This window comes from Vicugna pacos, chromosome 19 (genome assembly GCF_048564905.1).
Source record: "Vicugna pacos chromosome 19, VicPac4, whole genome shotgun sequence".
NCBI lineage: Eukaryota > Metazoa > Chordata > Mammalia > Artiodactyla > Camelidae > Vicugna > Vicugna pacos.
This window is the reverse complement of record NC_133005.1, coordinates 42,027,221-42,042,074: the sequence shown is the minus strand read 5'-3', so window position 1 is coordinate 42,042,074 and position 14,854 is coordinate 42,027,221. Positions and strand designations below refer to the sequence as shown.

At 45.3% G+C, this 14,854-nt stretch overlaps 1 protein-coding gene across 2 annotated transcripts; it reads right to left on the bottom strand.

Annotated features, from left to right (window-relative positions):
* Nucleotides 1-1,171: 1,171 nt before the first annotated feature.
* On the bottom strand, nucleotides 1,172-14,633 carry RAE1 (ribonucleic acid export 1). 2 transcript variants are annotated; one of them, XM_006213992.4, is made up of 12 exons: nucleotides 14,454-14,633; nucleotides 11,760-11,856; nucleotides 11,118-11,222; nucleotides 10,034-10,126; nucleotides 8,095-8,181; nucleotides 7,032-7,118; nucleotides 6,845-6,916; nucleotides 5,745-5,852; nucleotides 2,695-2,801; nucleotides 2,529-2,604; nucleotides 1,758-1,952; nucleotides 1,172-1,627 (listed from the first exon to the last, which is right to left on the bottom strand). In XM_006213992.4, exons 2-12 carry the CDS (start codon nucleotides 11,847-11,849, stop codon nucleotides 1,541-1,543), a joined length of 1,107 nt encoding a protein of 368 aa, XP_006214054.2. In that variant the 5' UTR covers nucleotides 11,850-11,856; nucleotides 14,454-14,633; the 3' UTR covers nucleotides 1,172-1,540. The 2 variants fall into 2 exon arrangements, with proteins under 2 accessions (XP_006214054.2, XP_072800565.1); XM_072944464.1 differs by lacking the exon at nucleotides 14,454-14,633 and adding an exon at nucleotides 14,275-14,416.
* Between the last annotated feature and the right edge of the window lie 221 nt (nucleotides 14,634-14,854).

Sequence of the window (14,854 nt, the reverse complement as noted above, 5' to 3'; positions counted from 1 at the left end):
TGCCAGTTAGAAAAACTATCCCCTTGGTAATGTGACACCAATCTTGGACAAGAACACTCTAAAAGGCTCACGACTTAAGATTCAATATTTTTGCGGTCACTTTCAACCACAGCCAGGCACTAGCTTGTAAAAAATAATGAAACTATGGCTAAACTAAAGGTCTACACCTGTTCCCACCTCCAGTGAAAGCTGGCTGCTGAGATAAGCAAGTGCGGCTCTCTTCTCTCAGCAGTCTTTCTTACCTGCTTGATCTGCTCGCACGTTCAGATCAAAGCTGCAGGGCCGATTATCATACAGGAAAGGAAAAAATTAGCTGTAGACAGTTAACTTGAAAATTCAGATTTTTTTCTAGTGCACCTGCCTTTTTTTGTCTCTCTCAAAACAAACAAACCAACAAACAACTTTTCCAACTAAAAGAGCCAGAGTTAATGGTCTGAATTCATCTGTGATCTGATGACTAATGAAATCTAAACCAAGTGCAGGCAATCTCTTCAGTAGAAAACTTTATTTTCAATGTCCTTTATGAGTAGGCAAACACATCTTACAACATGATCAATATCAGATTTCCACACTCAGCAAGTTAGTTTACATACCAGCTCCAAAGAGTAAACCAGGAGTAGCATTTGGGACCACAGGGTAAAAACACAACACTCTCATTTTGGATACTTACCAATCAGGAATTCTGAATTACATGAAATAAAAAAAGCAACATCCCAAAACTACGGCTGCTGGGGGCAGGAGCTCAGAGCACTTCCCATGCGGGGACTTGGGTTCTAACTTGAAGGCCACACAAACATTACCCACTCGGGCTTTGTCCACAGAGGCATGAGCCTCAGAACAGGAACACGCCTGTTCCAGTCCCTGGGACATTGGCCCAGCAGGGCTGACAAAAGCACTGGGGGTGTTAAAGGTGGGAATGAAGGAAGCAAAAGAACTCATTCAAACTCTGCCCAGCAGTGCCCGGAGAGGCTGCTGCCCGATGGTCCACACTAGGAACCATCCCAGCTCAGGACTCCCTCTTCACTAAGGTGCTAGGTTTCTGCATCTCCCAAAGGGCATCTGCAATCACAAATCAAAGCCCGAGGATGACACTGAGCAGGACGGCCACTGCAGAGCTTACAGGGGGAGGTGGGTGGGCACGGGGAGACACGGACAGAGGGAGCTTAGCAGATCATCTTCAAAATATTTTATTACAAAATACAGTACAGGATTCGTAGAAGGTTTCCCAATGTTCTCTAATACATACACTGCTGAATGAAGCACTGCAAAATACCTGGCAGTCGCCCACATGGATCTAAGAACTTCTATAATAATTTCAATCCCCTAAGAGTTACAGATGACATCTGTAACCAGCAGTGGAATGGACAGACGGAGTCACTGTGGCCGTGGGGCTCCTGACTGCTGAACAATGACATGGTTTTCTCCGGGGGTTGAAATCCACATCCATGGCTGACAACCCACCAAAAGCTGAGACCCAAATTCGTGCAGAGACGAGGCAGAGTGCAGGGAGGACCCCGGACAAGCCCCGGGCCTCCAGCCTCTACTTCTTATTCCTGGGCTTTAGCTCCTCGGCTGCATTACGCAGGAAAATGTAATTTTTCTTTTGGGGATTATAAAATTCATGTCCCTAAAGGGGAAAAAGAACAGGATCTTAAAAAGTGATTAAAAACCAAGTTCGCATCCTGTGGCCACTTTGAATACACCCAGTCCTGTGCTCTGCTGCCCGACAGCGCCCAGCGGGGCCGGGGAACCCTTACCTTTGACCAATCATAGCTGGACGCATATGCAAATATGTTCCCATTGTGATTGAAGCAGCAAGCCGATATCGGCTGATCTAACTGTTCTGAAGTTTTTAGTTTTGTCCTGGCATCTTTGTCCCAAAAGCTGAATCTACCATCAGATCCTACAGTTGCAAGGGTGCCATGAACTGGATGGAACGCAATTCCATTCACCTGCAAGGATGGACACACACAATGAGAAGCAGAGGCAGGGGAGGGACGAGAAAGCAGGTTTTTGACAACACTGACATCCTGGTGGAGTCAGGAAACAAAACATAGTTATCATTTCACCAGAGCTGGCCGCCCGCCGGTCACAGAAGCTGGCCAGGCTTCCTGAGTCAATCAGCAGCCCGGGACCCAGTCTTGCCTCGTTAAGGGCACAAGTCAGCAGAAGTTAACAAGTATGTAGCTAGTAACACCAAGAAGCAAACCTCAGGAAAATGCCTTTTTCTTTTTCAGCAAACAGCAATTTCTCGGTTTTAGCAAAGTGTATCAACCGTCTGCCAGCACTCATGAAGGTGGAAGACACTCCCCCAAAACCCCTAAGCTCGCGTTCCGAAGCAGAGAGAACGAAGACAGTCAACATGTTCATAAAAACAGAAAACTGAAACCTCCTGCGTAAGCTGTTTATCTCCGCACATGACCACACACAATGACAGCAATCGTTTCTGATCCCACAATGACTCAGCCATCCACCACCGAGCCTCGTTTCTAGACACATTCTCAGGGTTAAAGTTTCTAAAAACGTACCACGTAGATGTCTTGAGGAGCTGAAGTGTTGGTTCCGTTAGATCGATGACATTTAAAGGTGAAGTTATCTTTGGCACTGAAAACACAAAGGCCCAACTTAGTTTTCCTTTTAAAAACACAAAGTGTCCTGTGAGAATCACAGGCAGGCTGCTGGGGCGGCACTTACGGGTTTGGGGGGTTGATGTAGTGAATGGCAACTCTCCCCTCGATGCTTCCCAGGGCAAAACCCGTTGGCTTGTTCTGCTTGTCTTTAAAAATAGCCACACATCGATGCTATAGTTTGGGGGAGAAAAGTGTTATCATCACACTGTAAAATATAACATTCCATAATGAATGTGAAGGTAAACAGCTTTTACCCCATTTTGGGTCTTAAAAGAATCAGAAACATATTTCTGAAATATGGTGAAGTAGGTATTTCCATTCCTCCAGAAAACGTTTTCTTCCTCCTTGTATTGTGCTGCGTACCGCAGACCGGGCGCTTCCATCTAGGGGCTGTTCCTCCTCTGCCGCCCTGAGGGCCTGCTGTCACCGCAGCAGGGCACAGGGCTTTCAGAGCCCCGCCAGGTCCTATTCAGGTGCTGGCCCTCGGTGGGGCGGGAGGAGGACATGTCACTTTGATTTGCAGCCCATCATCGACTAGGCGGGTGCCCTCCAGCAAGTCACACCATGTTCCCAAGCCACTGCTTCCCCAGCCGGAAAGGGAAGTCGCGTCTGCCCGGCGAGCATGGAGGAACACTAATGTGGCAGTACCTTCTAAGCTATGAACGTGCCACACAAAAGCCAGACACTGCACTTGATCCAACAGAGTCTGAGGGGCCCAAAGGAGGGTCTCCTGGGCTCTACAGAAAGTCCCGTGGGAACAGCCCACAGCCCAGCCTCCAGGGACAGAGCAGCAAGGACTGGGGCCCATCTGGGTCTTCACTTCCTCCTTCCGGTGTGACAGCTTGGCCTGACCCAGGGGACCCTGCCCAAACTGGACATCTTAGCTCCTGGAGTTCAGGAGGTGCTGGGAAGGGGTCAGGCCCGGGGCTAAGCCACACAAGATGAAGGAAAAGAGCAGGTTGTTATCATGGTATTTGCTAGAGCATGCAAGTTTCCTAAGTAAGTCGAAAGGCATAGGCTAGTTCTATTTCTGTATCATTTGCCACCTCTGCCCTTTTAAAAAATAGCACATCTGTTACTTTTCTGAATAGAAAAAAAATACAGAGACAAAAGTCTGTCAGTCCTTAAAGGACAGGAGGGACCACGGCTGGTCAAGCTGTCCACCTTCCTGCCCTGCTCAGCACAGGGTCTAGTATACAGCACAGACCAGGAGCCACACAGCCTCAAGGGGCACCATTTACGAGAACACACCCGCACAGGGGCCTTACGCCAAGGCTAGTGGCATCCTTCAACAAACAAAAAGCCAGGTACATGGCGCGAGGTGGGAGAGGCAAAACCAGATGAGGTTTTGTCAAGAAGTTTGGGGCTGATCCAAGGGGAACTGAGGAGTCACTGCTGGGTCATAAGCAGGGATATGGCAGGGTTGTACATGCCATCTCAAGGAAGAGCCCCTGACTCATGTATGGAGAATGGACTGAAGAGGGCACAGAGCTACACTTGTGTTGTCATTCAAGACTCGGGTCAGATGTAGAAGACAGGAGGAGAGAATCATGTACAGAGCAGAAGTGAGACGAGAGAGGAGGGAGAGTGAGTGAGGATGATGCCCAGAGTTCTGGCTTAGACAACTAGGCGCTGGAGGGCTATTGAGGGAGAGGCAGAGCACATGGGAAGAGCAGGCCGGGGGCAGGGGGCAGGTGACTATGTTCACTCAGCAAGCAATACAGAGTACGTCTGTGAAAGGCCTGGCTCCAGGTGCCAGGAATAACCACGACAAACACAAAAATCTCTCAGTTTACATTCTAGTTGGAAAACAAGACCTATATGTATGTGAATGTCCAACTGACGCACAAATCTATATACACACAGCATGCAGAGAGTGACCAGAGAGAACCCTGACAAGAGGTAACAACTCAATAAACATCTGCAGAAAGCAGCCCCGGGCCTGGCGTGGGATACCGCTGGGCTGAGACATCGGGAGTCATGCGAAACAGCGTCACTGTGGGTGTCCTTGTCAGAAGCACACGGGCAAGGTCTGTTGGGAACCAAGTCTCCAGCCCACAGGTGTGACTGAGCAACAGCAATGGATGGCAGATGGGATTCTGCTCAGGTAGAGAAGGCATGGCTAAGGGCAGATGCCTGCAGAACCTCCACGTGCAGCAAGAACCAGCAAGGAAGACTAAGCAGCAACCAGAGGCGCAGGAGGCAAAAGGCAGCGCGACAGAAACCAGGGGCACAGTTTTAAGACCATGTAAGGACAGTGGTGAATGATGCTAAGATGAGCACTGATCAGTATCCACTGGAATTACTGACCAGGAAGCCGTCAGTGGCCATGCCAAAAAGTTTCAGTGGAGAAACAGGGGCAGAAGTATCAAAGGAGCAGGGTGAGAAATGAGTGGGAGGTAAGGCAACCGAGAAAGCTCACGAAAGACACCTGTCTTCAAAGGGAAAAAGGGACCTAGCTGGCAGAAGATGTGGGGGTGAAGAGGTGTGTTTCTAGGATGAACGAGACTTGAGCTCGGTTCAGTGTCACCGAGCAGTACTCAGAAGTCAGGAGATGAGATGGAAAAGGGAGGTGGGCGCCTGACTGCCTGAGGTTCCTGAGCAGGCTGGAGGGCATGGGGCCCAACCATAAAACTGGTCTTTGGAGAGCACAGACTCCACCTAACAGGTGGGAAAAGGCAGGGAGAGATGCAGGTGTCACCAGAGTTCTAGACTCAGGAGGAGGAAGATGAGGAAGTTCCCAACCGTTAGCTGCTATGTTCTCAGATCAGAGGCTGATCTGATCTGCTGAGACAAAGGCTAGAGGAGGGAGAGTCTTGGGGTTTGAAGAGAGAGAAGATCTAGGAATCCATGGCAAGTGAAGACTGAGCTAAAAACGGAAGCTATAAATTCATGATGGAAATTCACGATGGAACCAATCCACTGAGACGTGCATCCACCTGGCTCTCAGTGGGGATGTTCGGAGAGGACAGTCTCTATTCACTAAGTGTTTTTGTTTATATACTTAAATTCGCTCCCTTCCGACGTCTGAAAGTACAATGATTTCCATATATGGGCACTGACTACCCATGACAGGTGCTAAATACAAGCTTCTTGATTTGACTTATGACTCACCTGGTGTTTCAGGGGAGATTCTATCCTCCTGAATTCAGAAGGTTGATTCTCTAACTGATAGACGATCAGTCCCCTCTCTGCAGTGGCCACCACAGCCATCGGATAGATCTGGGAAAAGAGGAAGGCAGAGACATGCTTAAACCAGAGTGTGCTCTTTTTTATGCCAAAGAGTTAAATCAATTTTTTGTCACAAAAATAAGACTGAATTTTTAAAAGTTTAACAATCCAATGATATGAACACGTTTCAAGAAAGCTAGAGAAATCATATTTGAAAGTAGAGCATTCGTATCTTTTTTAAAGACTTGTTTTTTAAAACTATAAAATACATGACTATTTAGAAGATACACTGAGGGATAGAGAAGAAATTAAAATCACCTTTACCACCCCTTCAAAGGATAACTGTTGTTAACATTACAGTATGTTTACTCCTGTCTTTTTTCTGAACATTATACAGGTATACGTGTATGTACATTTCTATGTAATTCGCAGCCATCCTTTAATCAAAGCGTGTTTAGTGAGCACCACTCCATACATTTCCCCAAGAACACTAGCAGTGGCCACCTAACATCCCCAGATGGACCTCCCACAGGGTTCACTTCACCATGTCTGCCTTACTGGCCCACTGGGTCACTTCCAGTGTTCCACTATATTATACTGAACAAAGAACACGTGCATCTTTACTTTTCTCATGATAAATGCCTAAGAGTGGAATTACCGGGGCAGCTAGTACAAACCAATGGAGAAAGTTCTTCAGCTTCTATCCCATTCAGAGTCACCAAAGATTTCGCACCACATCACAAAGTTATTGCCAGTTTTCCTACTGCCACAAAGTGTTATGTCACACTGGTGACAACACGGCATGCAGCTATCTGCGAATGTTCACGTAACAAGTGACTAAAAAAGGCACACCCAGTTTTTAGTAATTCTAGAACAAATGCAGCATGAAACCCTCCAGACTTAAGATGACTGAGGCAGTCCAAACTACACCCCACGTCTAGTTTGAGAGATTTCTGGGTTACTGTCTAACTGCAAGACATAGTAAGTTAAGTAGTATCTTTTTTTTTTTTTTAAGGAAATACATATTGTTAGAAATTCCTTACCACATCAGCACAGTAACACCTTTCAGGGAGTTGCAAAACCATCATAGGATTTGACGATCGTGTATCCCAAAACTAAAAGGAAAAAAAAAAAAGCCAGTAATTGACCATTCAGAGCTAAAGTCCAAACAGTGTAAGAATAAACATCAATCTTCGTCAGGCCATGCAGTCCCTTAACAGTGTGCCATACCTTCAGAGTCTTATCCCAGCTCCCGGTCATCACACAGCTGTAGTTTGGTGCTTTGATCCAATGTATGGTTTTCACAGGAGCATCGTGCTTTCAATAAGACAAAACCAAAAACAGATCAAAGAAAACGTAATAATATGCTACATAGCTTCGGTTCTGGAAATTCAAAGAGAAGGAACTCATTTAAACATTGAGTTCATACCAAACACAAACCAAAACATTCAATGTAACGTTAAGGGCCTGTATCTACCTTCCATGCTAACAAAATCAGATTTGATTTGAACCATAACTAACTAGTATGTGAGGGGGAGTGCAAGCCCTTCCTTGGGGGTAGATACTCAGAATAACTGGTAAGGAACAACATCACAGTTGTTATCTACTTAGATGACATGAATTAAGAGGTCAACGAGATGCTTCTGGCACAGAGTACTGTGACCTCAGAGTATGCAACACCTTCCTGAAAATGTTTCAGGGTCAAGAGGCTCCCCATCACCAGGTTAGACCCTCTGGTTCTAGGTTCTCTCACCTTCTGCTTTTCCGAGCAGTCTTCATACAAGAACCTGCCTGCTGTCCTCGAGCAGACTGCAAAAGCTCCATGGCACGTGGAAGTGCCCCTCTTGCTTACCCCTGTATCTCTACTCCTAAGGACAGTGCCTGGTGTATCGTGGGCATTCGGATACATACTTGTCAAGTGAATGAGGGACCAAATGCGGGTAGTACAAGGCAAGCCGCACATGGGTGCTGGAATGTCAAAGACGGGGATGTTGAGGACCAGCAGCTGTGACATTCTCTTTTATAGATTTTAATATCACTAGCTCCTTATGATGTCATTCTCATCTACACGTATGTGGAAGGCCCATGACAGAACAATTTGTGAAATACTAGTAAGAATGAGAATGGTTACACAATTGGTGTTTCTTTGTGTGCCAGTATATTTAAGTCTAACTGATTTGGCATAGTCAAACTCCATTTTTCCTATAAGAGAGAATTGTTATAATTAAAGAATTGTAATAACCCGGGGCACCAGCCTTGCCCAGCCGTTTTGCAGAGGGTGAGTTTTCATTACCTGTGCAATCTGTATCGCTTGGTTACTGTTGAGGTCCCACATTTTGGCAGTTTTATCACATGATGCTGTAAATACTTTGCTCCCGTCCTAAAATAAAATGGAAGAAATCTGGCATTCTAAGAAAAACAAAATCTCTATATGTACATTTAGCTATCAGGCTGAAACACTGAGGCAGGTTTTATTTTGCAATTTTTATTTTTCCAGTTATGTGGGGGCCAGTGTATTGCAAACTATAATGTTATCTACAAAACATATTTTCAGCTCAATTTTTAATTATTAGTTAATTTTTCTAAGAGATAATATGTAAACAGGTTTAAAAAAAATGTAAACAGCATTATGAGTTATATGGTGAAAACTAAGCCTTTCTCCTGTCCCTGACCCCAGCTCACATCTCAGAGGCAGCCATGGCCACTCGCATGTCCTCCAGAAACAGCCTTTGTGTATGATATACCTGTGTAATACCTACCAGGAGCCGCTTTAAAAATTATTTTCTTATTTTCATCAATTTCAAGCCTTCACAAAAGTTGCAAAAATACAATGAATAGCTCACAAACCAATCACCTAGATTCACCAACTGCAAACATCTTTCCACATTTACTGTACCTCTTACTCCCCTGCAACTCCACCTGCTCTATACACATATTTGCTTTTGTTCAGCTCAATATTTCATAGCATTCTAAAGCATATACAATAAAACTACATTAATTTGCAATAATCATTAGTGAAATTAAATTACAATATAGCTTAAAAATTGGCAGTCACTGTGTAATGGTTTTTAGAATATTCACATATAGAACTCATAAAGTAGTTCAGTCAAATAGGAAGTGCAAGATAATTTAAAAAGAAAATGGACTGAGCTGAAAACCTGGACCAGTCATCAACATATTTTTTTCCTTAAAGGGCCATACAGTGTATCTTTTAGTCTTTGTAGGTCAAAAGGTCACCGTTTCAACTCCTTAACTCTCCTGTTGTAGCCTGAAAGCAGCCAAACATATGTAAATAAATGACTGGCTGTGTTTCAAGAAAACTTTATTTATAAAAATAGGCAACGGGCCAGATTTGGCACATGAGTCACAGTTTGCTGACCCCTGGCCTAGACAACTTCATCTCTGGTTCCAGAGTGCAAGATTTACCACTGTCTTCCCTTAGCAAAAACTTCTTCCCGTTGAAGACACCAGTTCTCCATCTGAAAGAAGAGATAAAACCTTCTTCTCTATTAAGTTATAAGGAACTCCACAGATCCTTGAAAAGATGCTAATGCACGAAGTGAGCTGCCCTGAGGTTGAGTGAACTGGTATTTACAGAAACAGATACAGCCTGTTTCGTTTCTCCGAGCTGTACACCGTCTAGTGGAGGAATCAAAACATGGCAATGAAGAGGTATAACTCAGTGAGCTAAGTCCTGAGACCTGCAGCAGGTACTGCGTTGGGTGGAGAGAACCCAGAAAGCAGCTATGAAGTTTGGGAACGGTGTTGTGAATGCTTCACAGAAGAGGTAAGAACTGAGCTAAATCTTAAAAGGAAAGTAAATCACATGCGTATAGTTGTATGTGCATCATCTCCACTCCAGGCTTGCGGTCAAGTTTCAGCTCTAGCTCCTCCATTTCTTGATTTTGCCAGGTTACCTCATCTCTGAGACATAAGATCACAGCACACTGAGAGGTAGGAAAGGCTTTAAAAAATTATCTAATCCCCTGCTGAAGGAAACATGTCAATAAATTTATGGACTTTTTATGCAAGAAAAGCTTTTATAGAGTAATTCTGACATGACTCAAGTTAATCAAGTTATGAAAATCAATAAATAACTATTTCAGTCAGAAATAGCACTTCTACAATTTGTGTACATACATGCTATTTGTCTCAGGTTATATACAAACGCATATATATCCCAAGTTACACTGTACTTTCTAGGACAACATGGACAATTGGCTGAAACTCACATCACTCCAGCAGACATCCAGCACAGGCCCAGTGTGCATCTGCTGGGCTTTTGGAATGGTCTGCCCACTATCCTGAACTTCCCAGCAGCGAACCTACAGTAATGAAACAAATTAATGCAAACACAGCAATTAATGATTTATTACATGCATTTAACCCATATGTTCCCAGCCATAATCTGATAAATGCAAATTTACATACTAGACACTTTTCCCCTATCAAATTAATAAAAATAAAATGAGTAATACTTGGTGCCAGCAAGGATAAGCTGAAACTTGTACTACCGGTCGGTGTGTAAACTGGTACAGCTCTTCTGGAGAATATTCATCAGAAACCCTTAAGTTTGTACCATTCCCTTCTGGATGTGAGAAGGATCTCCTATGGTGTACTTTACATGCATTGTCTCAATTAATTGCTACAACAGCCAAAGCTCTGTGAATTTGCTGTCATCTCCATCTCGCAAAGCAGGATATGAGGCTTAGAGAGGTAAGATAATGGGCCCGGGTCCCCTATCTATGTGAGTGGCAAAGCCACGATGCGTTTCTATGATTATGAGAGTGGTTAATCGTTCAAGTTTACTCTAACAGGCCCCTTGCACTTCTTCTGTCAAGTGCCTCTCAAAATCCTCTGCCTATTTTTCTACCATAGTTTTTCTTCCTTTTTGTACACTATGATTTTTTTGTTTTTGGTAAGTATAGTGTCTATGCAAGATTTATGCTGTATCTAAAGGCAAACAACACTTTAACATATGCCTAAAGAACATTTTCAGGATGTTCTCTAGAAGGGAAATTTATGTATACCATCATGGACATTTATTTCAATGAATACCACATTTCATTTGGGAATACATGTCAAGATACTGAACTATAGAGTAGAAATTTTTTAATGATGCATATGATCCTGCTTTCTCAACAAAAATTAGTGCAACAAGCCATTCAGAAGGGTTCACACTCTAAACTCGTTTCTTAAAAAAGACCACGAATAAGCCTTAACTCTGCTTCGTTCACTTGGAGGGGGAAAAAAAAAGCTAAGCTTATCCACACAAAGAGATATGACAGAGAGAGCGTGTGTTCAAGGAGCACTTACATCGTTAGCCCACGATCCTGCAATAAGAAAGTTCCCCGGCAAGGTGGGGGGGCTAAAAGATAGACAACCAATGCTATCATCAGGAGAGGACGTTACTTCAATATCCTGGGGTGGAAAAAGTCAATGTTAAGACGTGTGCATCATCACAAGTTAACTCAGAACTGCTTTCTTTCTCACTAAACATCCCATGGTGGACTTCCCTTGTGCTCAAGAACTGACTGAATTAGACCTTCCGTACTCTGATAAAACTGAAAACAGTAAGTGTAAACAAGCCAGCACAAGTCCGGCACTGCTGGGACTACACGCAGCACTCTCAAAGAAAGGCCCACCTGCTCACTCCCGCCCAGAAGGGCTCGATCACAGTTATCACCTGCCTCCCTTCCCCACAGAAATTCTGATTCAACCGCTGTGGGCTGTGCCCTGGGAATCTGCAATTTTAACAAGCACCTCGGTGATTCTGGCGCTAGTCCAGGGGACACATGGTTTCTATGCTGCAATATTTGAGAAAGCAGGCTAGACAGAGTTTCAGAGTTTTCGCCCCAAAGGAGGCTCCCAAGCCCTCTGGGTTTCTCCCGCTGTCACCGATGTAGCAAACCCCGGCCTTCACTGTTTCTACAAACCCCGTGAAGCTCTACGTGGTACCTTCATAGGATTGTGATTATCTGTGGTTGTGCTGCCAAACATGCTGGACCCACCAGTTCCAAAACCCGAGGTTGTTCCAAACAGACTCATTTTGGCCCTAAAAAATAATGGGAAAGGAGACAGGTCCTTTCTTAAGAAATAAACATCACTGAGAGGCAATATAAAGATAATTAAGTAACAGAAGGGAAATAAAGAGTAAATAAATGATGTCAGGCTTCTGATTTCTAAAGAACTCTATGTTTTAAGCACAGTGCTTTTAAAAAACAAACTTTCTAGTTTAGTTTTTTTATGGAAAATTGTAAAGATAGTAGAGTTCCCATACACCCCACATCCAGTTTCCTTCTTAGATGTACCACCATTAATTAACCAATATTGATACATTACAGCAGAGTATTTTTCAGTCACCAGCTAGAAAATAAATTCCCTCATATTTTTACATAGTTAGAGACACTGTGCTGAGCCCCAGGAATATAAGAGTAAACCAGCAGAAGGCCCCATTCCAGGTTCCCACTCAGTGACAGATCACTTTCTTTCTAATTTCCGCACTCCAGTTTAGGTCAGTATCTCGGCATGAAGTTACTTAGAAAAGCAACCAGTCCTGGCAGCTACTGTAGGAGGAATTTTAAAACAGTAATCCACTTTGGTCTGCTTGAGTGCCAAAAGGCCTGGCATTATGTTATGGGCATCTGCCCAGCAAGAGTCCCCCCACTTGGAGTTTCTTCCTGGGCACCAGTCTCGTAGGCCCACAGGGGTTAGAACCATGCCTCTGCCACTCAGCAGAGCTCAGACTCTAATCTCACTCGGCCTCATTTTCCCTATTCTGCAAACAGAGAACACTAACACTTTCTCCAGGGTTGCTCTGAGGATCAAATCAGGTTATCTCCGTATAAAGTGCAGTGTCTAGTGCATAGTGGGTCAAAAACTTTCCCCCTTTTCCTTCCAAGAAGAAAGTCTACGCTTTATAACTCTCTGATGACTCACACACATTGATGCCACATTTTCAATTCTGTCGTTGGTTAGCAAATTTTTACACCCAGAAGTCTACCATGTCAGTAACCTCTCTCCCAAAGGAGCCTCACAGCTGAGTGACACGTGAGATAACAAGAGCAGCATCTCTTAAAGAAGACAACAGAGACTGGGAAAACTACGAGGAATTTGCGGAAGGTATCTGAGTTTCCTGAGCTTCAAGAAAAACAACCAAGTGCAGACATACTAGTTCTACAAGTGCATTAATATCTCAGAAATGACTCTGAGAGGACGTGGTGCTTACTGAGTACCTCTGCCTCAAATGCTAGAGACGTATTTGAAACACGAGTTAACAGCACGAGGAAACAAAGAAATGACAAGGCTTCTGCACTGGAGTCCAGGAACTAAATATATGGCTTTGGGCAAATTATTGAGCCTTCATTTTTTCATCTGTAAAAATAGACACTAATATACACTTCACAGGGTTACGAAAACCAAGTGCTGTTGTAGACACAGTAACTGAAAAACTTCTGTTTCTTCCTTCTCTTCAACCATTAAGTTGGGAGAGAGCATTTCTGCCATTAGGGATAAACTTAGGGAAAAGAACAAAGGCCATCAAGCGTTAATCACCCATGCGCCACATACTGTGCAGGGCACTGGGAACCCTTAAGAAGTTCAGAAGACGTGTTCACCTCCAACCTACCTAATCTCTTCCTGCTCTCTCCCTCCTGGCCACACTAGCTCTGATGGCTTCCTCTGCCTGTGAACACTGCAAGCTCCTCCCTGCCTTGGAACAGTTCAACTAGCTGTTCCCTCAGCTGGGATGATTCACCTTCCCCCAAACTCCCAGCTGTCTCCGTTTGAATCTTCAGGTCCCAGTTCAGAAGTTGCCTCCTGACAACTTTTTGGGGTGATGGACATGGTCAAAAACTGCACTGTGGTGATGTGTACACGACTGGATTAAAGTTCCCAAACTCATCAAAAGGTACACTTTAAGTGACACTTCAATAAAGCTGTTAGAAGCCTCTTTCTTAAGAAAGTCACCTCCTCAGAGGCTTCCCTGCCTTCCTAACGGAACATATCCAACCATCACATCCCCGTTTTCTCCACAGCACCGGCCACCATCAATTTGTTTGCAATCAATCTCTTCTCCGGGGGAAATGCCGGCTCCAAAACGGCAGAGAGCTGGCTAGATTCTTCCTAATATACTGGCCCACGGCGGCTGGTATTTCACAGATACTTGGATGGGCGGAGTGTGTGTGCATTCGTATGAAAGAAAGACTTGGCAAAGGAAGACAGAAGCAAAGAAACAGAATTTTTTTAGGGAGTGATAAGTGCAACAAAGGAGGTTAAGCGGGTTGACGTGGGAGGGTCTAAAAGCAGATGCCCTTCTCCGGAAGACGCCAGGGAAGGTCTCCGGGGTGGTGCCATGTATCTGGTGAGAAGCCACATGTGTAATGAGGAAAGTGGAGGCGACAGGTGCTGCCATCAACTCTGTGACCCTCCCCGGTGCCTCAGTTTCCCCACAAGGAAAACGAGGGGGTTAGACCTGAAGCGATTCATAAGGCCCCTTCCAGCTCTGACGTCCCTCCCAGAGATCACTAATGAAGCTCGCCAACAGTCGGGCTCGCGACCCAGCACCTCGCGGCGGGGCTCACTCTGCCCGGGGGCCCCGGTCTCGGCGGCGCCATGGCGGCGGTTAACGAGGGGAAGCGGCACGGGGCCTACCTGCGAGTCGTGCTGCAGAGGGAAGCCGGCGACGGAGAGCACGAGGAGCTCGGGAGCCTGCGATTCCGCTCGAGCGCGGAGGAGGCGAAGGCGAGGTAGTGGGAACAGGAATTCCAAGAGCCCCAAGTCTACTCACGCCGGCCGAGGAACTGCCCTAATTACCGCGGAGATAGTGCGCATGCGTCCCGGAGCTACTTCCTGTATCACCCGGAAGGCAAGGAGGGAAGGAAAAGGCTCCTCCTCCCTCGGGGTGATGGCACATGCGCAGCAGCGCTATTGACGCCAAGAAGGTGGCCTTGTGCCAGCGGCTTGCGGATTGGCAGAAAGTTGGTGTCGCTGACGCAGTTGCCCAGCGACCGCTTTGATAAATCCATGGACGCGACAGCTGAAGGGTAGTTAGA

What these genes read in the sequence shown, in the direction of transcription:
- RAE1 (XM_072944464.1), bottom strand. An exon ending in TGGATGTCTGCTGGAGTGAT is followed by an intron (nt 8,182 to 10,033) that starts GTGAGTTTCAGC and finishes ATTTTATTTTAG; the next exon opens with GACGGGAGCAAAGTATTTAC. An exon ending in AATCTCCCCTGAAACACCAG is followed by an intron (nt 2,802 to 5,744) that starts GTGAGTCATAAG and finishes CCCAAACTATAG; the next exon opens with CATCGATGTGTGGCTATTTT.